This window comes from Camelus bactrianus, chromosome 4 (assembly GCF_048773025.1).
Source record: "Camelus bactrianus isolate YW-2024 breed Bactrian camel chromosome 4, ASM4877302v1, whole genome shotgun sequence".
Lineage (NCBI taxonomy): Eukaryota > Metazoa > Chordata > Mammalia > Artiodactyla > Camelidae > Camelus > Camelus bactrianus.
Genome location: NC_133542.1, coordinates 90,506,041 through 90,531,251, shown reverse-complemented (window position 1 = coordinate 90,531,251; position 25,211 = coordinate 90,506,041). Strand labels below are relative to the sequence as shown.

The following is a 25,211-nucleotide window of genomic DNA, read 5'->3' as shown; positions in this document are numbered from 1 at the left end:
GACCCTTCTGGCCATGACCAAGATAGTAAACCTGACACTGATACTTGACTTAAATCTTTCTTTTAGGTCTGAGAAGTAAGGCAGGCAGACAACCCAGCTAAGCAAAGAGACATAGGATGTAACTAAAGACACGTGGATTGTGTCCATGGGCCTTTGTTTAGGTGTTGCATAGGGCGTACATACAAGGAATGGGCTGAGAGGCGCCACAGCAAGTCCAGATGGTTCCAAGTTACTTCCTGTTACAAAAATCTGAGCTGTTTTAGTTTCATTAAAACAGAAACACCAAAATTTCCTCCTAAGAGTCATAGTGAATAATTTTAGCAACCTGAGAGAAAAAAAATCTTATAGGTAGCTTGGTCACTGATGCTAAATGCTTCTAGTGTACTCTGCCTTTTACCACAATCACTCCCGTTTCTCAGCTCTCTTCTGATCCACTTGTTAGGAGTCCAGCTGGAACTTTATTTTTGGACTATTTAGCAACATTCTAGTATGTGGAGAGATGAAAATTTTAAATCACAGAGGAAATTTTAAAATAAGCAATAAACTCATCCTCATCCTGTGTGTGTGGATTGTTAACGACAAGCACATAAAACAAATGACTTTAATACTTATTTTCAATAATTTATCAGACTGCTTTGAATGGAAGAAATTATTTCTATTACACTTTTTCTGTTTTTCTTAAATCAAAATTATTTCAAATTTCTCAATCGTACTCAATACATCCCCTCTGAAAAAGGACTACCTTCATCTCCCTCTGCTGAGGCACTGAGAGGAATGTCTCCTCTGCTCCTAATGATGCAGTTCTTACTTCAAGCAATTGATTCAATGTCTCTGATTTGGGGGAGCATTTGCAGTTATGAAACAAGATCAATTTAGGGTTAATGATTGTTGAAGCTGGGTAATGGATACATAGAGGGAAAGAACTTCAAGCCATACTGGATTTTGTGGGAACAATTCTGGGTCATCCCATGTTTTCTGATAGTTTGTGAAGTAGCCTCTTCACTGCCTTCTAGCAGTGCTAGTGCGCTGGCATGAGGAAACCTCCTTGAGGAAACTTAGTTCAGGGATCTATTACAGGCAAACCTCATTTTACTGCACTGATTTACTGCACCTTGTGGATATTGCTCTTTTTTTTTTAACAAATTAAAAAGTTTATGGCAACCCTGCACTAAGCAAATCTATCAGTGCCATTTTTCCAACAGCACACTCAAGAGATTACAGTATAGTGTAAACATAACTTTTATATGCACTGGAAAACCAAAAAATTTGTGTGACTCACTGAACTGCGATCTTCACTTTACTGCAGTAGTCTGGAACGGAACGCACAGTATCTCTGCGGTATGCCTGTACCACCACTGTTGTTACAGTTAGCATGTAATGAGTGCTTACTATGTGCTGGGTGTGGTGCTAAGCCCTTCCTACCTGTCACCTCACTGATTCCACGTAACTGTTACATGAGGTCGGTGCTATTATTACCCCTTTCAGATTAAGGCAACTGGGGCCCGGAGAAATTGAAAACTTGCCTGAGGCCACTCAGCTAGCTAGTGGCAGAGGCAGCGTATTGGCCCAGAAAGTCTAACTCCAGAGTCCACTCATGTAGCCACTTTGTAAGTGGTATTTCCTGTTTAAATGAGGTAAGGTACACAGAGGGTCTCAGTCAAGCCCTGACACACAGGAGGAGCTCCTCCTTTCATTCACAAATATTTAATTATGCATCTACAAGGTACCAAGTACCGTCTGGGCTGTAGAGATACAGTGGAGAGTAAGATAAGATTCCTGTTCTTACAAAACTTAAACGATAGTTTATCTTTCCTTCTCAATGAATTTCATAAAATGCCATGGATACTAAAGAGCAATTAAAAGAAAACCCAGGTTCTCCTCAAATAGTTTGTTAACTTTGGAGGTAGCTTCTGGGAGAACAAGCAGGAGGGGTAAGACAGGCCAGGCAGCAAAGCAGCCAGAGGAAAGGCTGGTAATGAGAGCGTCTTCACGCGTACAGGAGACACGTGACCCGAGCGTAAGCGATGGGAGGGACCCTGACAGGATACCAAAGCCACCCCAGAAAGAGCCCTGACCTGGCAGTCAGAGGTGCTAGCTCTGCCACCAACTGCCAATGAGCCCTTTTAAAGCTCCCTCGCCTTTTCTGGGCCTCAGTTTCCCCTTCTGTAACACTTCTGGACCTACATAGCTCTGAGTACTTCTGCTGTGACATGTGACATGTATTTTGTCCCTAACAATAAGGGCTGAGGCTAGTAGGGAGAAAACCTCACTGAGCCTTCCACCCTGGGGAAATACTTTGTTTCCTACTAGTCATTTAAAAGCCACTGAAGGAGCTACCTCCTGAACAAGGGAATGTCACCTTCCTCTTGTCACATTCACACTTGTAAGATGGCAGGGCCTACCTACCAGGTCACATTCTTCAAATGACCAACTGCACGTTCCCCTGGTAGTAGGATTACTGCCCCAAGAGGCCTGTGGAGGTCAAGGTCAGATCCTTGTGTGTGCATGAGAGAGAGAGAGAGACACACACACACACACACACACACACACACACACACACACACACACACACACGACCTGCCATCTGAGAGGGACTCACTGGTCAGCATAGCGCAAGGTCAGATCCTTGTGTGTGCATGAGAGAGACACACACACACACACACACACACACACACACACACACACATACACACACGACCTGCCATCTGAGAGGGACTCACCGGTCAGCATAGCGCAAGGTATTCAGAGTGTGTTCGGTGGCCACATGGCTTGGTGAGATGTTGGCGATCATGCAGGTTTTGGCATTGCCGATGAAAGAATCCTTCAGAACCTGTTTGAAACAGAAGGCAGGTCAATGAAGTCAACTAACAAAGGACATACTGGCGACTTTGTGCAAGACAAAAACCCAACCAACCCAACAAACAAAATAATGCTCACTTCAGCACTGCTCAAAGAGATACAAACCTCTTTAAAAAAAAAAACTAATATTTTTTTCACCCATGAGATTAAGAAAGACTTATACTACCCTGCCCTGGTGAGGGGCTAGGAAAAGGGCACTCCTGTACACTACTGCACTGCCCATGCACCATGTACCGTGAATTGGTACACGCCTTTGGGAGGGCAGTTTGGCCATATGCGTCAAATGTAAAAAATGTTCACACTCTTGGTTTGGTATTCACTCCTCCAGGACTTTATCCTAAAGAGCTTTTTGCTCTATTGATAAAAAAAAAAAAAGTACACACAGAATATTCATTACAGTATTATTAAAATTGAAAATTTGGAAAATCTAGGAGTCTGTAAACAGGGAACAAACTAAATAACTGTAAATTGAATACGACCGTAAATAATAATTATGTACATAGGTGCTTGGAAAGATCTAAAACTTGTTTGAAAAATGTAAATGATTCTATAAGTGGATCTACATGTGGAATTATTGTTTTTCTAATTAACTAGGAACACAATTTCTGGGGATGGGGAATATATTTTAAAAAATAATAAAGCCAATGTCAGAATCAGGACTAACCACCTATAAGAAGGGTTTCCTAGGTTCCTGGTTAAAACCATGTTTAAGAAGTCATCTCACCCATGGACCGCCAGTCCTGACTAGTGAGGAGATACGTCATAACAGGTTCTGCCCCGGGTCCTGTGGAGCCACTGTTCCAGCTGCACAGAGTGAGAGCCTCTCCCAGGACACACAGATCCTCACCTACACCGCCTTCTCCCAGTCTGTCCTCTACTGTGCACAGGACTTGGTGCAGAGGGGGGCCAGGGGCACCCATAACTGTCTTCACAGCCGTTTGCACCTGGGCAGACCCCTCCATGGGCTGCTCTTCTGCAGCCATTACAGATGCTTATTTTTTTTTTTCAGATGTTTACTTATTGGTGTTTCCCGATAATAAACACATTTTCATGTCAGAAAAATGGAAGAAAAAATTACATATGGTTCTACCACTCAGAATAATCGGCTAACACATGCATAATTTTTTCTGTGCAGTCTTTTTTTCTCATTTCATATTTTTAAACTAGAGATCTTGGTCATCCTTCTTATTAGTACCTGTCAAAAATCTACCTCATTCTTTTTAACTGCAGCCATTAGTTTTTATCTTGAAATACTGGTCTAAGTCTTAGAACTAAGAAAGTACCAAGTACAGCTACATACCATCTGCTTCGAAGACTTAGAGACTCCACTAAATCAACAAGATTTCTTTACATTAGAAATAAGTGGGTTGGGGGAGTGGGTACAACTCAGTGGTAGAGTGCGTGCATGGCATGCACAGGGTCCTGGGTTCATTCCCCAGTACCTCTGTAAAAATAATAATAATAATAAACAAACCTAATTACCTCCCCACCAAAAATTTTAAAAAGAAACAAAAGAAAGGAAGGAAAGAAAAACAGGAAGAAAGAAAGAAAAGAGCAAAGGAAAGAAAGAAAAGAGAAGAGAAAAGAGAAGAAGGAAAGAAGGACAGAAGGACAGAAGGAAGCGGAAAGCTGCTGGACGGTGACCACTGCTGTCCCCGCTGGAGCCCGGCTGCAGGTACTCTGTATGTATCTCGGCCTGCGGATGCCCCTCTCACCTCCTAGACTGAGAGCTCCTGGGAGGAACATGACTCACTCCCCTCCTCTCCCTCTGCCCTCCCCTCCTCCAGGTAGCCTCGTGCCTTGCTGGCAGCAGATGTTCTGCTGAACGAATAAAAGAATAGAAGAAGGAACATGTGAGTGAACCAGAACCAAAGCTTGTATTTAACTTTACCTGAGTTAATTTGCTTTGCCTGAAAGGAGTGTGGGTGTGTTCCTGATCCAATGCTCGGATACATTCCTTCAGCTGCAAAGTGGTAGAATAACGATCACATCAGGTATTACGTGTAAAGAGAGAATAATAGATCAAATTCTTCTTAAATAAACCATATGCATGCAATCCTCCAAAAGGAAGTCATAATGCCCTGGTAGTTTCTTGTTCAGCAGGAAAAATCAAGCTAGCCTGGGAAACATCATCCTATGCTAGCTGTGCCTAGTTAAGTGCCAACCCCCGCCACCCACCGCCACCAATTTAAAGGCTGTGATCCTAGGATTAGCCCTGATAGTGTTGAACAGACAAACCCAGGGGCCTTCCCACAGGTCCCAGAGTCCGACTTATGTGGTGCTAGTTCTGGCTTGCCAGCTCGCTTCTCTTCTTACAACTCTTCCCAAGCATAGATGCACTTAGAGAAAATGTCTATACACTCCCCTGCCTCCCCGCGCACACATGCACACCTGTAAGTATAGATTCAAATACAAGTCTGAATGGGGCAGGAGAAATTCTAGCGTCAGAGCTGGGAAGGAACTGAAAAATCACCCAAGTCTACCTCTTCATTTAAAAAAAGCGGGGACTGCGGCAAAGGTAAGAGCATGCCACTTGCTCCTGGGCACAGCCCTTCAAAGAAGTGCTCATGAACATCACCAGGGCCAGCAGAAACCCGAATAAGTAGATCTCTAGGGGCAACATGCCCATTAGAAAGAGCAGGGGTTGGGGGACAAGATCAGGGAGGAGAGATCTATTTCTGAGTCATGCATCTAGGCTAACCCGCAAAAATGAGAAGAAAGAGGGGGAAGAGAATGGAAGGAATCCCTTGGAAGTGCCAGTGCTGGGAGCTCACAAAGAACAGGTAACTAGCCTTGAGAGTTTGCTGTGGCTGTTCTTGGCAGCAGCCACAGATGCCACAGCTAACACCTCCCTATCCAAGAAGCTGCAGGATTGTAAGAAGGTGTAAGATAATTTCTTCCTTTATTACAAATTAGTCCAGTATCCCCAAACTTTAGCACTGGGAAGATTCTCTAGAAGAGACGAACCAGTAACCAAACCCAGTCCCTGAGTTGCACCTGCCCCTCACATACTCACATCCAGTGTGGCTACCAATTTCTGTGAGCCCTTGGGTCCCTTCAGCCCTGCTGAATCAGAATGGAAAGTAGACTTTACTAAACTCTAAGGGAGAACCAAGGGAAATACCCAGGAAAGAAAGAAGGGGAACCTTTGTGCACTTCACAGAGCACAAGAGTCTGCTCCTATGCTATGAGGCTTGTTCCCAGACCCCTTTACACGATGTTGCCCACGTGAGACAGACAGTCAAGCCCCAAAGGTCTGTATGACTTTATAGGTACTTATTCCTAGGCTTCCTAGTTAATTCCTGGACCATAGTTTTAAATATGAGAATCACAGATTTCTTGCTAGAGGCTGTGGACCCTTGGCCAATCCACTTAACCTCAGCCTCAGAAGCCTGACCTACAAAGTGGGGATAAGAGAACTTGCTTAACTTACCTCAGAGTTGTTGTGAAGACTAAACTGACTAAGACATAGTACATGCGCAAAATATATTGATTCCAGGCCTCCCTGGAGAAATGGTAGATTCCAGGGCTAGAGTAGGGAAGGCATGTGACACCTTGTAGTGCCAAAAGGTAAGGAGATGCTCAAAAATGATGAGGGGGGCATGTCACAAGCACACAGAAACCAACGTGAAATAACTCCCAACAGCCAAAGGTGGGATAACTTGAGCAAGAAAATGATAGAAATGGATTCTAATCTAGCAAATAAAAGAAATATCCACTTACTGTTACAGATAAATAATCAAATAAAGAGAAAAAACAGCCCTTACAGTAGAAGTCCAACTAATTAATGTAGAAAAAATGATGGAAATAGAAAAATCTCTTCAGGTAAACACTACAGTAATAATTGTTACAGGTAAGACTCATCAATGGATGCTAAAATTAGGCAGCAAAATGTGATGTAAACAGGATATTTGCATAGTTTCAAAGTATCTCTCCATAGATACTTCTTACAAAGGGAATAATCATAACTTCACAGTGGAGAAACCTAGCACAAACCACCTTAACTCAGTGATGAAGTTTAACATCCCCAGTAATAAGACATACTGACTTCATGTACCACCTGGAACAATAAAGACACTGAGAAGGGTACAGCTTCTGTGGTATTCTTGCTAAAAATTCATTACCTCAGTCTAATCATGAGAAAACAGCAGACAAACCCAAATCTAGAGACATTCTGCAAAATAAGTGGCCAGCATTCTTCAAAGGTGTTAAAGTCATGACTGACAAAAACGGAGGAGACTACAGAGTGGTGACAACTAAATGTAATATAGAATCCTGGACCTGAAAAAGAGCAGTGGTGGGACTACTGACAAAATTCAAACAAGGTCTGTATATTAGTCAACAGAATTAAACCAATATTCATATCATGATTTAGATTATTTTACTATAGTTATGCAAGATGTTAACATTAGGGAAGCTAGGTCAAGGAATGCTACATGTTTATGTCTGCAACTTTTTTAAAATCTAAAGTTATTCAAGAATTTAAAAAAATATTAAAAAGATGCTGATTCTCTCTCACTCTCCAAATTTATCCCTCATGAGGCCTGGAAATAATGGGTCTAGCTGGACACTTCAGTTCTGATGAAAAGGACTTAAATAATGTGGAGGGGCACAAGGCAGCACTATGCAGCTATAAAAAGGAATGAGGAACATCTCTGAACACAGCCATGGAGTGAGCTCCAGGATACTGTTAAATGAAAAACAGGGAAGTGTAGAATAATGTTTGCAGTATGCTACCTTCTGTTTTTCTCTGAGAAATGGGTGAATACAAACACATATATTGGGAGAAAATGGTTATCTATGGGGAGGGAGGTAACACGGTTGAGGGGACAGGGATGAACACTACTTCTCTCAACATGGCTCATCTTACAATTTTTACTTTAACTGAATATGAAATTGGTAAGCTTAAACACACAGAGAAGAACTATTTCAAGTGACTTTGCAGCACAATATTATGGCTGTACATTCCTAGTGGGAAACAATCTAAGGGTAAAAAGGAAACTGCAAAGAAATCTTAATCTGAATTCAGTAATCATATTATGAGTAATATTAACATTATTTTGATACACATACATATTGAAGTAGAGCAAATAAATTATATTAGTGTTGTTAGGAACGAATAATTTTAGCATGAGAGAAAAAGGAGGAAAATATAAATTCAAAAAGGTTAAGCAAAACCCCTGGAGTCTTCATTTTGCATTAACTTATTAATATGAATTCCTGATATTTTTTCCTTAAAAAAAAAAACTAGGAGGGAGGGTATATAGCTTAGTGGTAGAGCACATGCTTAGCATGCACGAGGTCCTAGGCTCAATCCCCAGTACCTCCTCTAAAAAAATTAATAAATAAACCTAATCACCTACACCCTCCCACCCAAAAAATCCCCCCAAAACTATTGCCAAGTTCTGTCCACCAAATCAGCCTAGAAGCAAGGACTGTCACAGTGGTAGTAAACACCACTAGCACTCCTAATTGGTCTCTAAACACCATTTCCCTCTAAAACCAAGGCTGTTGAAGAAATGGCTAATTCAAGGTCTGGGGAAGGAAATGTACAAGATGAGCCTAGAACATCCTGTCATATTAGAAAGCCAGGGACTAGTAGGGTTGGGTCAAACAGACTTAGGAACATACTTGAAAGGCTCCCATGGGCCAAAACTGTACAATATAAGCAGCAAAAAGAATAATGATAACACTGAGTTCATAATAATACAAAAACAAACAAACAAGGAAACAACAACAAACTCACGATCATATTTAGGTTACCAGGACATCAACTCATTTTGAAAACCGGTGACTAAAGGCAAAGAATCAAGGATTTATCTTGCCTTCATTCTATCAATTATATTTCAGGATAATCAGATAGTTGAGGGAAAGTTCTTTCCAGCTAATAAATACAGAAAGAGTATTAGAATTAGAATACCACCATTTTGGGATCGCTAATGAAGCAATGGCTATCGGTAATGCTCATTGACGGCTGCTAAAACCATAAGGCAAAAAAGGCTGATGGGAAACATTATAATGGAGGAATTAGACTGACAACATTTGAATCTTTCTTAATGCTCAAAATCACAAAAAGAGACATTCTCCATGTCCTGATGTGTTCCTATAGGAAGTCTAAGAACTTCTCATGAATTATTCTTGACAAAAAAACCAGAACCTAAATCTGATCAAGCCTCTAGATCGGTATTTTCCCAATTGAAATATATGAGCCACAAATACAAAGCATATATGTAATTTAAAGTTATTATAACAGCCACATTAAAAAGAAATAAAACCAGATGATCAGAGGAAGAGAAAGCAGGGAAAAAAGGGAAGAGTTGTCTAGAATTGCTGAGAAATTATATATTATATATACTATATATATAAAATTACATATTTCAGTTAATCTGACACAAAGACATTTCATCATGTAATCAACAGGCTAAAATATTAATGAGATATTTTACAAGCTTCAGTGTGTATTTTACACTTAAGAGTATATCTCAATTCAGATTAGCCACATTTCAAGTGCTCAACACCCACATGTGGCTTAATGGCCACCATAACGCACAGCACAAATATAGATCTTAACCACTTTACAGAAAATAGAGGATAGGGTACCATGTTAAACATTGACATGGGGATGCAATCAGCTTTATCCAGAATGTGAGAAATTTTATAGGTCAAGTGACCCAGTTTTCTTCAACAAATAACATTGATATTGAAAAAAGAAAAAAAAGAGAGAGAGAGAGAGGGACAGAGGAAGAACTGATATGGAATAAAAGAGACATATCAACCAAAAGCAAACCGAGGATCTTATTTATATCTTGATTTGAATAAATCAAATGTAAAAAGACATTTATGGGACAACTGGTAAAATCATAATACTAGGTAACAGGTAACATTAAGTAATTATTTCTTTAGGTATAACAATGACATTATGTTGTATTAAAAAGTGAGTCCTTACCTCTGAGATACATATTGGAATATTTGTGGAAGAAATGACATGATGACAGGATTTGCTTTAAAATTATCTAACTAGGGGAAGGAAAGGGTTGGTTACATTTTTCACATGCTGAAGTTGCTGACAAGAATTTGGGAGATCGTTATACTATTTGTTCTACTATTGTATGTTTGAAGAATTAATTTTATAACTTGATGAGAGGGAGAAAGCTTACCTAAATTAACCATTCAATCAACTACAGAAATACTTCTCTGTTCCCAACTGGCAGGGATGATCAGAGGAAGAGAAGGCAGGGAGAAAAGGGAAGAGTTGTCTAGAATTGCCGAGAATCTGACTGGGCAGCCTCCATCTCCAACCTTGGAATCCCATAGCCAGACAAGAGAATGCCCTTGCTCTGGCTGATTCCACTCCACCCTCACCCACTTTGGCTGCATGTAAAGAGGGGCAAAATCTCTCAAGAATGATTTTTAGATGAAAGGTTTTGAGAAACTTACAGCCAGAAGACTCTGGTTTATTTCGGCACCTTCCATCTTTGTCTGTCTGTCTGAGTCTCTGGCATCTGCTGCTCTTTCACTGCCAGCCAAGTCAATAAAAGAGATCCTAGAGAAAAGACACAGTAGGGATGACTTCTTCAGGGCTCTGGTTTATTTCACATCAGCCAGCATTTTGTGACGGCAGGAAGAAATTAACACTGGCCCATCTCAGGAAAGAAAAGACATTACTGTCAGCTTTCCAAAATTATTACAAGACTCTGATCTGTCAGTTACTGCTGGCACTGTTCACTCAGATCCTTCCGTTGGTTTTAATCATTTGTGAGAAAGTATGATTGAAATTAATTAAACATTCTTCCCATAAGACTAAATGACCACAATGCAAATCACTTAGGTGGCCACTTAGATAATTAAATAGAAACTTCTGTGGGCTGCTTTCCAGCCCCCAAAAAAGGACTCATTACTCAGAGGTGAGATAGGCTCATCCATCACTGTGGCAGTTTGCTAAGATAGCACCAGAGAGGCAATGAATGTACCCAACTGTCTTATGGCTTCTTTCAAGAAGGATGGATTAATTCCACCTCCCCCCACCTTTTTTTTTTTTTTTTCCGGCCTGTAAGCTCTCTGAGATGCATTTCCTACTATTCCTCTGCTGATGCTGTGTTTCACGTTAGAAGCAATCAATGTCCCTTTTAATAACTTAGGGTTGACCAACAATAGGTCATTACTTCATGGTTAATCAACTGATGGCACTTCAGTACAATGATTTATTTTAGAGCTAATAACTCTACTCTGTATCCCTGAAATAAAGAACTCCACGGTGGCAGGATGTCCTGTTGTTGACAACACATATTTCAAAGTCACATTAGGGAAAGGCATACAATGCAAGTCCCTGCATAATTCCAGCTCACCTGCCAAATGTCCTCTTGGCTGAATCTTTGATCTGAATTTGGATGACAGCATGGGAGCGGGAGGAGTCTGCATTAACTCCAGTGGCCCCGGTACTGCGCTCCTTGCTGCCCTTCAGGATCACCTGAAAATAAAATCCATAGGTGACTCCCCAAGGAGTAAACAAAACCCTCTGGCCCCTAAGAGTTGGCTAAGAGCAGTAGAGACCAGACATACAGCTTCGTCAGTACACTGCGGCTTTTTCCCTCTGTGTGGAAAGCTGCCTAAACACTAAATCATACAGAGTAAGTACCCAACAGCAATGAGAACAATGTGGAATACTAATCTTGGGGGAGAACATTCAATAGCTCAAGAGCTAATTTACTTCTTGATCTCATATACTCTTTTTAATATCTTTGATGGATTTAGCCTGACTAAAATCCCCAGGGCATAACTTGGCTCCAAAGTAAGGTCCCATAACACCCATCTATCGTAGTAACTGAAGCAAAGGACAGAAATGTGCATCACAGAATGAATAATCACATCCACCTGTTCCACCATGATGCAGTCATCAAGGAGACCAGGCCCAATGTGTAGGAACATGGAAGTGATGAGTTACCACAATTGCTGTGAGTCCGTGATTTCCCTTGAGACCACAGCCGCTCCAAATGGGAGTAAAGACTAATTTAGGACCCTCTGGCCACAAGGGAATGGGGGAGAAGAGGTGAAGCCTCAGAATTGGCCTCAAGCCACTGAAAACATAGCCATATATGAACATGCTGCCCTGATCTGGGGAGGACTGTTGATTACTGAGAATCAAAAAGGTGAAGAACTTTAAATATTTGACAGAATCCTCACAATAGCTTAACATGAGGTGCGTATGATAATTATGCCCAGTTTACAGCTGAGGAATAAACTCAGAGGTTGCTTTGCTCATAGTCAAACAGCTGCTATGTGGCAGAACCAAATTTCACATCTAGTATTGTCTGACTCCAAAGCCCATGTGGTTTTTACTACACTGTGGGGCACTTACTTATTTTGCAGTGAATTAGGGTAAGGAAGTCCTATCTCCTTTTTCCTCAATTTCTCAGAATTTTAATTTTTATCATATGGAACATAGGCCACAGTTTTCAAATTAAGAGTCTAAAAGTTGGGGTTAGGGGGAAGAGGAGGGAAACAGCAGTAGAGGACACGCTTAGCATGCACAAGGTCCTGGATTCAATCCCCAGTACCTAAGAAAAGAAAAGAAAGAGAGTCCAAAAGTTGATGGAGTCAAACTTCAACAACAGTCTTTAAAATAACAAGCAGGGTCAGGTACTTTCAAAAAATTTAACTAACTAGTAGTAAGTTCCTCCATGGTCTAAGCAATAGCTATATCTGTAAAGGTCATCTGTATGTGAGATTTAGAATTGTATTTTAGGATCAAATTTTAAATGCCCTGATTTTGTAAATAGCTTGCTAAAAGTTTAAAGGGATTATCTGATGAATCCTTTTGTAAAGAGCAGAATTTATTCATTTAAAACCTGGCTTATCAACTGCATGGATAGCATGTTGCTGCTAATCAGAAATCAGAAAGACAGTAATCCCTTTTATTGGGTGTGGCAAGCGCCCCCCGCCCCCCCCCCCCCCCAAAGCACTGATAACTAAGCCTGCACACTGGCTAGGGCACTTAAGGCCAAATCTATGACTGAACCACCTAGTTTAAATGCACTTCCTCATCCTGGCCTCTCCCTATTGCTCTGATCTCACGCATTCATAGACGATGGATTACCACAGATCTGTATTATTCTTTTTATCAAACTTCTCTTTTTCATTACGAAAGAAAGACATGCTTCCTGTGGAAAACTTGGAAAATACAGGAAAAGTATTAAGAAGAATATACCTTCCATAACCTAGAGTTAACAAGTTTCTGATGCATTTATTTCCTCCCAGAGTTTTAGAGTTCTCAAAGCTTTTGATTTTTTTTGCTAATTTCTTTTGGTCTTTTACAAACCCTGTGAAGAGACAGGGGAGATCTTTTAAATGTCTACATTTGTGATTTGTGTAAGCGATAAGCTTGATGGATAAAGGAATGATCAGAGAAGTTAAATGGCCTATCCAACTCACTTATCACATAGGTAGAATGTGGTCAGGCTAGGGACAGAAGCCAGGTACCCTCTGCCACACGTGAGCAATGATGCCACTTCTGCCAGACTCTAATGAGAGCTCAAAGGGGCCTCCAGGCCATACTTGATCAGGAAATGTGGATACTGACAGGAAGCTCATGGGATGGCCTTGTGGTTGACCCCCAGGGAAGTCAAGAAAGATTGTCTTCTGAGGCTCTGTTACAGAGTTTAACATTTGGCTTTTCATTGCACCTTGTCCACCATGAGGTACTAGGTACCTGTGAGTGCGTCTCAGAAAATCTAACACGTTGACGCAAACTTTCCTGACTAAATGCCTTTTAGGGAAAGCGTGAAGGCATTTCTGGTCCATGGGCCAGTTTCCTCAGCTTCAGTAACAGTCTGCAATCATCATGCTTTTCAGAAACTGTGGAATAAAAGCACCTGAGCTCTGAGGATTAAAAATGAGGCAGTCTGTGAAAATCATCTGACAAACTTTTGTAAATGACAAACTCTAGTGTGGCAGTTAAGAGTGAAATCTGAAGTTAGACTGTCTGGGTTCACATGCCAGCTCTGACTATACAGTTGTTTGAAATTTTGCAATGTAAGAACTTTGCAAATCTCAGTTTCTCATCTATAAAATGGTAATCTCATAGGTTACTCATGAGTAGTATGTAAAATACTTAGTACCATGACTGGCACCATAAATTCTCAATAAATATTAATTTAAAAAAATATACTAAAGAACTAACATCTTTGTGTAAACTTCCAAAACTTAAACTATGTCTTTTACAAAATGTAAAATAATCAGTTTCATAAGGAATTAGAGCTTTACGGATCAACATGAGATTCCATGGGCTCCCCAGCACAATTAAAAATTTAAAAAAGAAGGAAGGAACGTAGGAAGGAAGGGAATAAAGAAGAAAAAGAGATGCAATCTATTTAGAGGAAATGCAAGCTTAGGAGCAGAGCAAAATTCAATCATTCTAAAAATCACGAGGCCCCCTTTTCTGCTCACTACCTCCTTCTCAAGTTCTTTGTTCCATAACTAAAGTCTATTGGGCAAGTTTTAAAATCTAGGTCCTTAGACATAACATGTTATGTGAGTAGTGAAATGAGGACCTGCTACAATAGAAAGTAGAGACAACTGCTGAATTCTGTGGCACTGGGAAATATTCAGGGATTTAGTAATGAGAGTAATAGACCTGACAAATTGAACTAGCATCCCCGTAAGCATTATGTGTACCTTATTACATCTCCTTCTCTATCACCCGACCCTATCATCTAGTATCATCCACATGTTTCAGGTTCAGAAAGGTAAAGGACATACTCAAGGACACACGGTGCTGGGACTCAGCTTTGTCTGGTTATAAGGCTTTGATCCTAAGCTCCCTGCACAAATACCAAAGATGGACTATGAGTACTTCAGTATGATAGGCACTGTGTAGAGACTAAGCATCTATCACTGGCATACAGCTGAGGCTCCTCTAGGGGAAGCTCTTGCTCTGTGGGCCTCTGCTACCAACTACAGCCAAGGCAATGACAAAACATTAATTAGAAGTTTGGGAATGGATACACAGAAGTATGTGAAATGTCAGTAGGAATGACTAAAAAACCAGAAAATCTCTGCAACTGAAAAAAATGCCAGTTGTTTGCCTGACAGACAAAATCTTGACTCCAAATCTGGATGGGTCACTGAGTCCTCCGTAAAGGCAGGGAAAACCTGGTGCCTGCATTGGTAAAATCAGGTAACAAAATACACCTGGAAGGAAAAAGTTCCTGGAGGAATGACAGTCCTGTGTGGAAAATGAAGCTGCAGTTGCAAGGGCAGGCGACAAATGGCCATGCCTGAGTGAGCTGGGGGTGATCTGTGATGGTGACGCACATGAAGGTGATACCTGAGGGTGACACTTGAGCAAACACATGGGCGATATCTGAGTGAGAGTGAGTAGTGACACCTGAGGGAGAGTGAAAGTGTGACACCTAAGTTAGCAAGTGCTATTGTTTCAAGTCAATAAATGTTTATGAGGGTAACCATGTCAGATATCCATAATTTATATCAACTTTCCACTTTCATCTCAGCTGGCTCCCTTCTTGTACCTCATACGCATTACAGACTGAGGGTATCAGTGACAATACTATGTTGACTAACATACCTTAGGATACAGCGGTGCCATAAACTCTCCCAGAGTGAGACTGATTTGACACCAGATTGCCCGTTAACACAGTTATGACCCACAGCCAAGGGACTTCTTTTTAGGATTTCATCCTTTCCCATTTGATTGATCTAATTTTCAGGGACAACAGCATCATGAGAACCAATGCCCCTGAAACTCCAAGCCAAATGAAGGAATGGCTACGGCAGATAGGGACAAGAGGACCACAGGGAACAGGTGTATGAGAAATAATTTCTTTAGGACTCTACAGCGGAGGGAGCTCTGGACAGGTTAAGAATGGTCACAGTCTTCAACACGTACCACACACTTTGGTTCTGTCCTGCCTTTGCAATCACTGTAAAGAGGCTCATGGGTGACTATCTAAAATAGCCACACACAGGTGCCATTCTTGGATTTTGGATCCCAGAACTCAGGAATCTGATAATCACACAAATACATGGTCCCAGACCTTAGAGAAAATTCACCTATTTGTCCCAGGAAAAAGAAACTGTTAGAAAAACACACATATCAATGGTGGGCCATCCCACCATTTCACACACCAAAGTCCCTCAAGGGGTGTACTGTGAAGCTGTTCTAAAGGAGGGTATTGTCAAGTACCCAGCCTGTTCTTCCAGCCTTCTCCCTTTGACTCCAGCCAGGCTTGTCAGATATACTAGAATGACTATAATGGCTGTGTGTTAGAATCACCTTGGGAGCTTTTAAAATAATACCCGCTTTCATACATTGCTGGTGGGAATGTAAAATTGGTGCAGCCACTTTGGAAAACAGTTTGGCAGGTCCTCAAAAAGTATGACTAAACAATTCCACTCCCAGGCATATATACTCAAGAAAACTGAAAACATATGTCCACATAAAAACTTATATGTGAATGTTCGTAGCAGCATTATTCATAGTAGCCAAAAAGTTAAAACAACCTGCATGTCCATCAACTGATGGATGAATAAAATACAGTATATCAATACAATAAAATATTATTAGGCCATAAAAAGGAATGAAGTACTATACATTCAACAACATGGATGAACCTCAAAAATATTATGCTAAGTGAAAGAAGCCAGAGACAAAAGGTTGTATATTATGTGATTATATTTATATGGTATGACCGGAATAGGTAAATCCATAGAGATAGAAATTAATGGTTATCTGGCACCAGGGGCAGGGGAAATAAGAAGTAAGTGCTAACGGTATAGGGTTTCATTTGAGTGTGATGAGAATATTCTGGAATGAGATAGTGATGATGACTGCACAACTGTTTGAAAATACTAAAAAAAATCACTACCTTGTATATTTTAAAAGGGCGAATATGAAAAAGCAGATTTTCAAATACCTTGGGAAGGATATGCAAAAACTAGAAAATAAATTGTCTCAGGAAAAGGGAATGGAAGGAATATTTTCATTGTACTTTTTGAATTTCAAATCCATGTGATCGTATCACCTATTAAAATATTTAAAATAAGAGTATTTCCTATTTCCAGAAGCCTTTATTAGAGCCCACTACCATAAAAATACATAGCAGCAGCCTTTGAAACTGGCCCCAAAGTGTCCTCTCATGCATTAAGCTCTCCTGCATGCTCCACCTCCCACTACCAAGGTGTTGAGACAACATTGCAGTAAAAGGAGCCATCCTTCAGGGGAGGGTTCATATTTCATAAGTGTGAAGTGGCATGTTTGTCACTGCCCATTGCCTAAATCTGAGTCCATCATACTTGCTAGATAGCAAAATGAAGTCTTTCCCTGTACTTTGGCTGCTCTGGTGGGATAGTAAAGGAGGAAGAATTACCTCTAGGAGAAGCTGCACAGTGTCCACCTGAAGCTCTCGCAGTCCCACTATCTGTACCACGTGCTTGCTGTCTTCTCTTGCGAAGAGCCTGCAGATGTGAGAGCACGGTTGGTACGGCAGAGCTCCTGTAACAGACTCCCCAGACACCATCCCACCACTTTCCCATTAAGCAGCAGTTTTTCTGTTTGGGTGGGATTGATGTGCATTCCCCTTGCCCACCCCCACACCTCCTGACTCCAGCAAACAAATCAGCATCTCTGGCTACAATGAAAAGAATGAGCGTATAACCCAGACCTATGCCAATCTGTGGATGGTGCTTTCCCGGCTACAATGATTGGTTTAGGAGTGGAGATGGGATCTCTGCTGCTGAAAATAAAGTCCTAGTCTCTGGGTGTTAGGTGCCTGGGGGTGAGGAGCTCTCTTTTTCTCTCAGGAAGTGAAAGCATGTGGCCTTGGGAACAGTGGCAGCCATTTTGCATCTACAAAAGAGACAATTTTGGAATGAAGATAACACCATATAAGGCAGAGCAGAGAGATGCAAAGAAACTGGGTCTTTATAACATCCCTGAACTCCTAGAGTAAAAAGACCCTTAGGCCTCACTGTGCTCTAGGCTTTCTAGATACATGAGCTAATGTAATGATTTCCCTAAATGCTTAAGCCAGCATGAGTAGGGTTTTATTTTACTAATTGCAGTATGAGTCCTGATACGTTTTCTAAGGCAGCTGGGAAGAACTGGTGCTGCAAATGAAAGCCTCAGGCCCGCGTGTAACGTAATGAGTGGTTGTGGTCTACCACAGTCATTAAACTAGATCCAACAAGGCGCGTGTATTGAATCTATCAGAAACTAAGATTATTTTCTCCCTTGGTAAGATACTGATTAAAATTAATAATGGAATTTCACTTCATAGCCAAAAAAGAAATGATTTTCTCTAAAGAATTTTTTCAGTCTATACCTCACCCCAAGTTTCCAAATTTTTACAGAAGGACTGAAGGAAAACAGCCTTACCAAGGCCCATGACCTGTCAGAAGACAACCAATTGGAACAGTCAGGCTTCTGGAATAAAAGAGGGAGCTAGCTCTCAGAGCCCTCACACTACTCCTGAGCATCCTCCCCAGGCCCTGTACCCTGAACTCACCCCAGAAAGGTTCCTGATGAACAGCCGAGAATGTACTGCTATATTTTTAAGTCATAGAAGCAAGAAATACATTTCTACCACTTTTTATGCAAAGGTATAAAAACTTATCCTCTACTTTAAAGAGTTAATTTTAAGATCTTTAAATTTTGGTTTCTAGTTTAAGACATAGACTGAGCTATATACTTCTATCTACCTTTGTCAAAGCCCCACTTGTTATAGAAAATATAGTTTATTAAAAAAAAAAAAGTTAAGTCTTAACAGCTCTAAACAAACAAGAAAGGGTGCCATCAGTGGAGCAGGACATTTCAGAAGTCTCAGAAAGGTAGGAAATAAAGAGGTATTAACCAGAGACATTAAAAAACGCCCAAAACAGTGATCCCACAGCCCAAGACACTGCAGTAAGTATGGGTCTTCCCTAGAGAGCCCTAGAGAAGCTTTAAACCCAGGAGTTAGCATATTCCCATACCCCTGGCTACAAATAGAGAATGCAAAAATACAGGGTGGTATATCAGGGTCATTCATTAAAGAACTGCCTTCACAAACAGCTGGACATACTGATTGTCTCTTCATACAAACAAACCACACACACATACACAGCATAACAGTGGCTTTTACTCTCATGCCAACTGTTCTTTAAAGAAAGTGGCCATTCTGACTGGAAAGGGCTCCTAATAAGGGCACTGGGGCTTGGAAGAAAAGCTGTGATGGAGCTAACTTGAGGCTTCAAAACCAACATAGAGAGGGTAGAAAAGAAAAGCAACCCTTCCCCAAAGCAACCCCAGAGTAGCAGCAGCCTTAATTTGGCAGTTGTGTCACGATAGAGCCCCCAACACCTGCACATTCTCTGAACTGTGGCATACTCAAGGCCCCCTACTTTTTAAAAATTGAAGTATAGTTGATTTACAATGTTATGTTAGTTTCTGGTGTACAACAGTGATTCAGCCATATATATATACATGTATGTATATACACACATACACACATTCTTTTTCATTATAGGTTATTATGAGATACTGAATATAGTTTCCTGTGCTATACCCTAGGACTCTGTTGTTTATGTTTTATATACAGTAGCTTGTATCTACTAATCCCAAACTCCTAATTTATCCCCTCACTTTCCCCTCTGATAACTATAAATTTGTTTTCTATGTCTGTGAGTCTTTCTGTTTTGTAAACAAGTTCATCTGTATCATTTTTTTAGATTCCACATTTAAGTGATATAATGTGATATTTATCTTTCTCAGTCTGACTTACTTCACTTAGTTTGATAATCTCTAAGTCCATCCATGTTGCTGCAAATGGCATTATTTCATTCTTTTTTATGACTGAGTAGTATTCCATTGTGTATATATACACAACTTCTTTATCCAACCATCTGTCAATGAACATTTTAGTTGCTTCCATGTCTTGGCTATTGTAAATAGTACTGCTATAAACATTGGGGTGCATGTATCTTTTTGAACTGGAGTTTCCTCCAGATATATGCCCAGGAACGGGATTGCTGGATCATATGGTAACTCTATTTTTAGTTTTTAAAGGAATCTCTTTACTATCTTCCCACAGTGGCTGCACCAAATTACATTTCCACCAACCCTGTAGGAGGTTTCCCCTTTCTCCACACCCTTTCCAGCATTTAATGTTTGTGGACTTTTTAATGATGGCCATTCTGACTGGTGTGAGGTGATGCCTCATTGTAGTTTTGATTTATATTTCTCTGATAATTAGCGATACTGAACATCTTTTCATGTGCCTATTGGCCATCTAGATGTCTTCATTGCAGAAACGTCTGTTTAGGTCTTCTGCCCATTTTTTGATTGGGTTGTTATTGAGTTGCAAGAGCTGTTTGTACTTTCTGGAAATTAAGCCCTTGTCAGTAGCATTGTTTGCAAATATTTTCTCCTAGTCCATAGGTTGTCTTTTTGTTTTGTTTATGGTTTCCTTTGCTGTACAAAAGCTTATAAGGTTAATTAGGTTTCATTTGTTTATTTCTGCTTTTATTTTTATTGCCTTGGGAGACTGTAAAGGTCTCTTTTTTTTTTTTTCTGGAATAGTCCACAGGATGGCGGACTGCCTAAGCCCACTTTGGTGACCTCTCCAGTTCTGCTACCCAATACCCTACTGCCCCTCTGTAATGGGGGCTGCCTTATCATGCTCTCCCTGCTGAACTAGAGCTGCTCCTCCACCCCTACTCCCCATTCCAGTGTTTGCCTGGAGCACACGAAACTTGCATGACCTTTTGGACAGCTCTGTAGGGGCTTAGATACCTTTGCTGGGGGCTAGTCTCTTTCACTGATTTGGTTTCCCCAGACTTCTATCATGCTCAGACTCAACTCACTCCTCTCCACCTGGTGTGGCTGCTCCCAAAATGTCTCAGGTCTGGTTAATTCTGTTATGACAATCTTTTATCCTTCCCCTTCCCCTACTCCCTCTCTCTCCTCCTTATTCTCCCAGTCAGTGCATACCTTCACAATTTTGTTGCCTCCTACTCAGTAAAAATCATCTGTTTCAACCAGAACAAAACTTTATGCCAGAAAAACACAATAGGTATTTAAAAACCAGTTACTGAATACATTTCTAAAGTACTGAATTATATTGCAAGGGCAACAGTTTAAGCCTTATAAGAGTTAAAAGTCTAATGTAAAGAAAAGATTTTCTTTTTACTGATTTCAGAAAACTATCATTAAGCTTACCCTAAGATTACTGAGAGGAAAAACAAGAGAAAGTTGCAAACATTATTTATAGTTCTCCCAGCATAATAATAGCTCAAAAGAATAGGAAGGGATTTAAGTACATGTTGGTTTCCTGACTTCCTGAAATTATGACCTTTTTCATAGACCAAAATAAAAGGGATACAGTTTTTTGATGAACATTAGGATATTGATCACTTAAATACTAATAGAAGGCTAATTTATGTTTTTCTCTAGCTGAGTTGACAGTTTAAAAAAATATGCATCTGATTCAGGAGACTCTCATTTCACAAAAGGGCATTAATGTACCAAAGCTTCTCATTAAATCCCATGGTTCAGTGGGACTCTGGCTTAAAACAATAAAGAACAGATTTACAGTTTCCCATTCATATCCAATACCTTTTCCTTCTATTTAGGAGGTCATAAAGCTGTCCACAGTAGATTTCATAGAAGCTGATCCACACAAAGAGGTGCCTTCTTGGCTGGGTCACTTCTAGCTGTCTGAAGATGTCTTTGGCAGCCAGAGCATACAGTCCCGGGTTCTGATGTGTTCCTATCATGGTGTAAGTCTTTCCTGCACCTGTCTGCCCATATGCAAAGCAAGTGGCATTGCCTCTGGGGGAAGAATTATTTGTATTACTTTTAAATATTAAGAGAAATGCTAATCTACACACATATTTTTAAATGACAAAAGACAGGTAGAAAAAGAATCCTTGACAAAATTAGGTATAAAACATAGAGTCCTTTAAGGAGAAGAGGGCTTTACATTATAAAAACATGGGAAGAGGAAAAAAATTCTCAAAGCAGTACATGAGTTTTTTAATAGAAATTTTTTATGGAACTGGTAAGACCATAAGACAACTAACTCTAGGAGATAAGCAAACAAAGACCACATGCTAGGTGCTTTAGGGGATCCCAGAGGGGGAAAAAAAAGTTAATTCTGAAAGATAAGTTTGGTGAAAGAAGTAATAGAGAATTAAATACAATGAATAATAGAAGATCATACAATAAATAGGATAGTGGTGACCACTCATTTGAATATTAAGGAAGTTCAGATAGAGGTAAAATAAATTTAAGCAAAATATTTAAAGGACTCACAAAAGATCTCTTAGGGTCTCAATTTTCATTTCTATCAATAAGTTACTGGGTTACTTGATTTCTAAGATCCCTTCTGGCCCTGATGTCCTATGATTCTAAGTGAGAGTCCTTATTCTTGCATGTGGCTATGTGTGTGTACACACAACCCATATGAGTGTACAAAACTGCAGAATAAGAGGTGGACAGGAGAACTTGGAGACCAATTTGCCAGTCACAGTATGTTTTAGGACGAGTTGAAGCCAAGATTACCTGAGTATTGTGGGTCCTATGTACTATGTAGTCCTAGTATTGTGTAGTACTAATGAGAGAGTAAACATAATGTTATGCAGTAAGTAGCTATTGCAGACTATTGAACGGGAATCACATGGATTAATGATAAAAGTAGCTACCTGCAGCAAGAAAAAAGTATTTATGGACACAGGGGAGGGGGAGGCAGAGAGATGAATACATAGCAGACAGACAGAAACCAAAAAAAGAGTGAAATGTTAAGAGCAAAGGAACCATGAAAGTGTGAGAATCAAAAGAGGGGAGCTAACCAGATTTAAGCAGAGATCATTTACTCCTTGTCTTTTAAACCATGGCTCCCAGAAGTGTAAGCACTTGAATATACAGGCAGAGCCACAGTTAAGAAAAGAATTTCAGGAGGAAAATCTGAACACACTGAAGATCATCTAGCAGAATTAGAGTAGAGAATAATATCTACCTTATCTTCTGAGCATTTTACTGATGACTTATTTTCAAAAAACAACAGATGAAGAAATCTCCTATTACATTTACAGAACTTACCTAATAATTTCACTTAACTTGCAACTCTCTTATTTTTTATTGGTAATGTCTTAATATAAAAATTCTAACTTATTTTAGAAAACTGCTCTCTCAAAAAGCACTCCCTAAATTTGGTGCATAAGAAATTGAACCTAAAAGAGATTTCACTTTTTTAGCCTGCTCATTGAAAAAAAAAATTGCTACACAACAATAAAAAGATAACACAAAAAAACAGGCAAATGAAGATATCTGAATGGCCAATAAGCACATGAAAAGATGCTCAGTATCATTAGACACTGGGGAAATTAAAACTTAGAAACACAATGAAATAGAGTTCCATACCCATTAAATTGGCTAAAATAAAGAAGATTGACAATATCAAATATGGTGAGGATGCAGAACTACAATTCTCAAACACTGCTGTTGGGAATATAAAATAATTCATGGAAAATTGTTGAACACTTTCTTATAAACATACACCTATCCTATGACCCAGCAATTCCATTTCTAGGTTTCTATTCAAGATAAATTAAAACATGCCCATAAAAAGGCTTGTATAAAAATGTTCATACAGCTTTATTAAAAATACTCCACTGGAAACAACCCAAATGTTCATCAACAAGACAATGGATAAACAAACTGTGGTACATTCACAGGAGGGAATATTACTCAGCAATAAAACTATACATACATGCAACAACATGTACTAATATCAAAGAACATTATGCTAAGCAAAAAAGCCAGGCATAAAATGCATATTGTAATGATTCTATTTCTATGACATTCTAGAACAGGCAAAACTAATCTGTAGTGACAGAAAGCAAGTCAGTCATTATATAAGACCTGGTGGTGAAGGTAGGAGGATTAACTAAAAAGGGACACAAGAGAACATTCTAGGGTGATGGAAATGTTCTATACCTTGTTCCAGGTATTGATTACTTGGATACATACAACTATCAAAACTTATCAAATCTAAATATTTCTGTGCATCTTAATGTATGTAAATTATACCTCAATTTTTTTAAAGTTATAAAAGTTATTTTAAAGAATAAAAACGAAAAACACTCTGAAATCAGCGACTCTAGCAGGCTGTTCAGCATTTTCTCTGTATCTGACTACATTTTAAATACACAACAGAAGCCCCTTGTACCTACTCTGACCCATTTAATATTAAGTGTGAACAATTATTTCAAAATTTAAAAAATACATCTATAAAAAATGGGCAATAGTCATTTATCTTATTCCAGTGAAAAAAAATAAACTATAGCCAGAATACATGATTCCTATTATCATCAAAAGTTCAAACTAAGTACAACCACTTAAACCTTTTTATTCAGGACTTTGATGATATAGTATTGTTGACAGCTTATATTTTTTCACTAAGCACAGAGAATCAATATTATCAGTGTAAAAGGAAATTTTGCTGAATATTTCTAAATGCTTTATGAATCCAATAAATAGAGACACTGAATTTTCCACAAGAGTCTAATTCACTAGGTCAAAACACAATTTCACATTTAATTCAAAACAATTGAAAAGCATAAGTGGTATTTATAAAAAATAAGACTTATGGAAAATAGAAAATACAAAGCAAGATAAGCAAATAATTTCTATCATACCCATTGAAAATATGCTGAATGAGTGGGTGAGTAGTCTTCATGTATACATCTCGATTGGTGCATGCCTCACCAAAGACTTCATCAAAATAAAAAACATGCTGAAAAAGAAATTTGATTTTTATAGAAAGAGACACTTACTGGATTTTCTTCACCACTATTCTAGCTAATACATGATAAAGGTGCAAATATATTTTTAACTATCGTAACTGTCCATGACAAACTTAGAGATAAATAAGCAATCATTAACTGTCAAATGACAGAGCCTTCTTTTACTTGAGATCTCTGTAGACAACCATTTTTTTTACTAGGAGAAGGAGGCAATTAGGTTTCTTTATCTATTTATTAAATGGAGGTACTGGGGATTGAACCCAGGACCTCATGTATGCTAAGCACACATTCTACCACTTAGCTATATGCTCCCCTCAACATATTCTTATTATATAAAAATTAAGCCACACAATTTTCGTTCTCTCTTAAGGGAAGTAAACTGATGAGGACACCAGTGAGCCAATCCTCCTACTGCGTAGGAAAGAAACTGAATTCTATGGAGATTATCCTCATAGCTCAGCTGGGGCCAGCATACTTGAAATTTGGGGGGAATTCTAGAGGAAGATCTTCATTCCCTAATCACATAGCTAAACTCAGAATTCCATAAATATTTACTG

At 39.5% G+C, this 25,211-nt stretch overlaps 1 protein-coding gene across 4 annotated transcripts in view; it reads right to left on the bottom strand.

Moving 5' to 3' along the window:
* Positions 1-25,211, bottom strand: part of KIF24 (kinesin family member 24) — a 59,884-nt gene that overhangs the window by 7,080 nt on the left and 27,593 nt on the right. For 3 of the 4 annotated variants that reach the window (XM_010967391.3, XM_045504666.2, XM_074363157.1), the window contains exons 4-10: positions 24,547-24,644; positions 21,464-21,679; positions 17,241-17,328; positions 11,205-11,326; positions 10,297-10,402; positions 4,751-4,822; positions 2,721-2,830 (exon numbers count right to left, since the gene is read on the bottom strand). In XM_010967391.3, coding sequence (XP_010965693.1) covers positions 2,721-2,830; positions 4,751-4,822; positions 10,297-10,402; positions 11,205-11,326; positions 17,241-17,328; positions 21,464-21,679; positions 24,547-24,644 — 812 coding nt within the window. The remainder of the gene's footprint in view (positions 1-2,720; positions 2,831-4,750; positions 4,823-10,296; positions 10,403-11,204; positions 11,327-17,240; positions 17,329-21,463; positions 21,680-24,546; positions 24,645-25,211) is intronic. The other variant, XM_074363158.1, reaches the window with a different exon arrangement.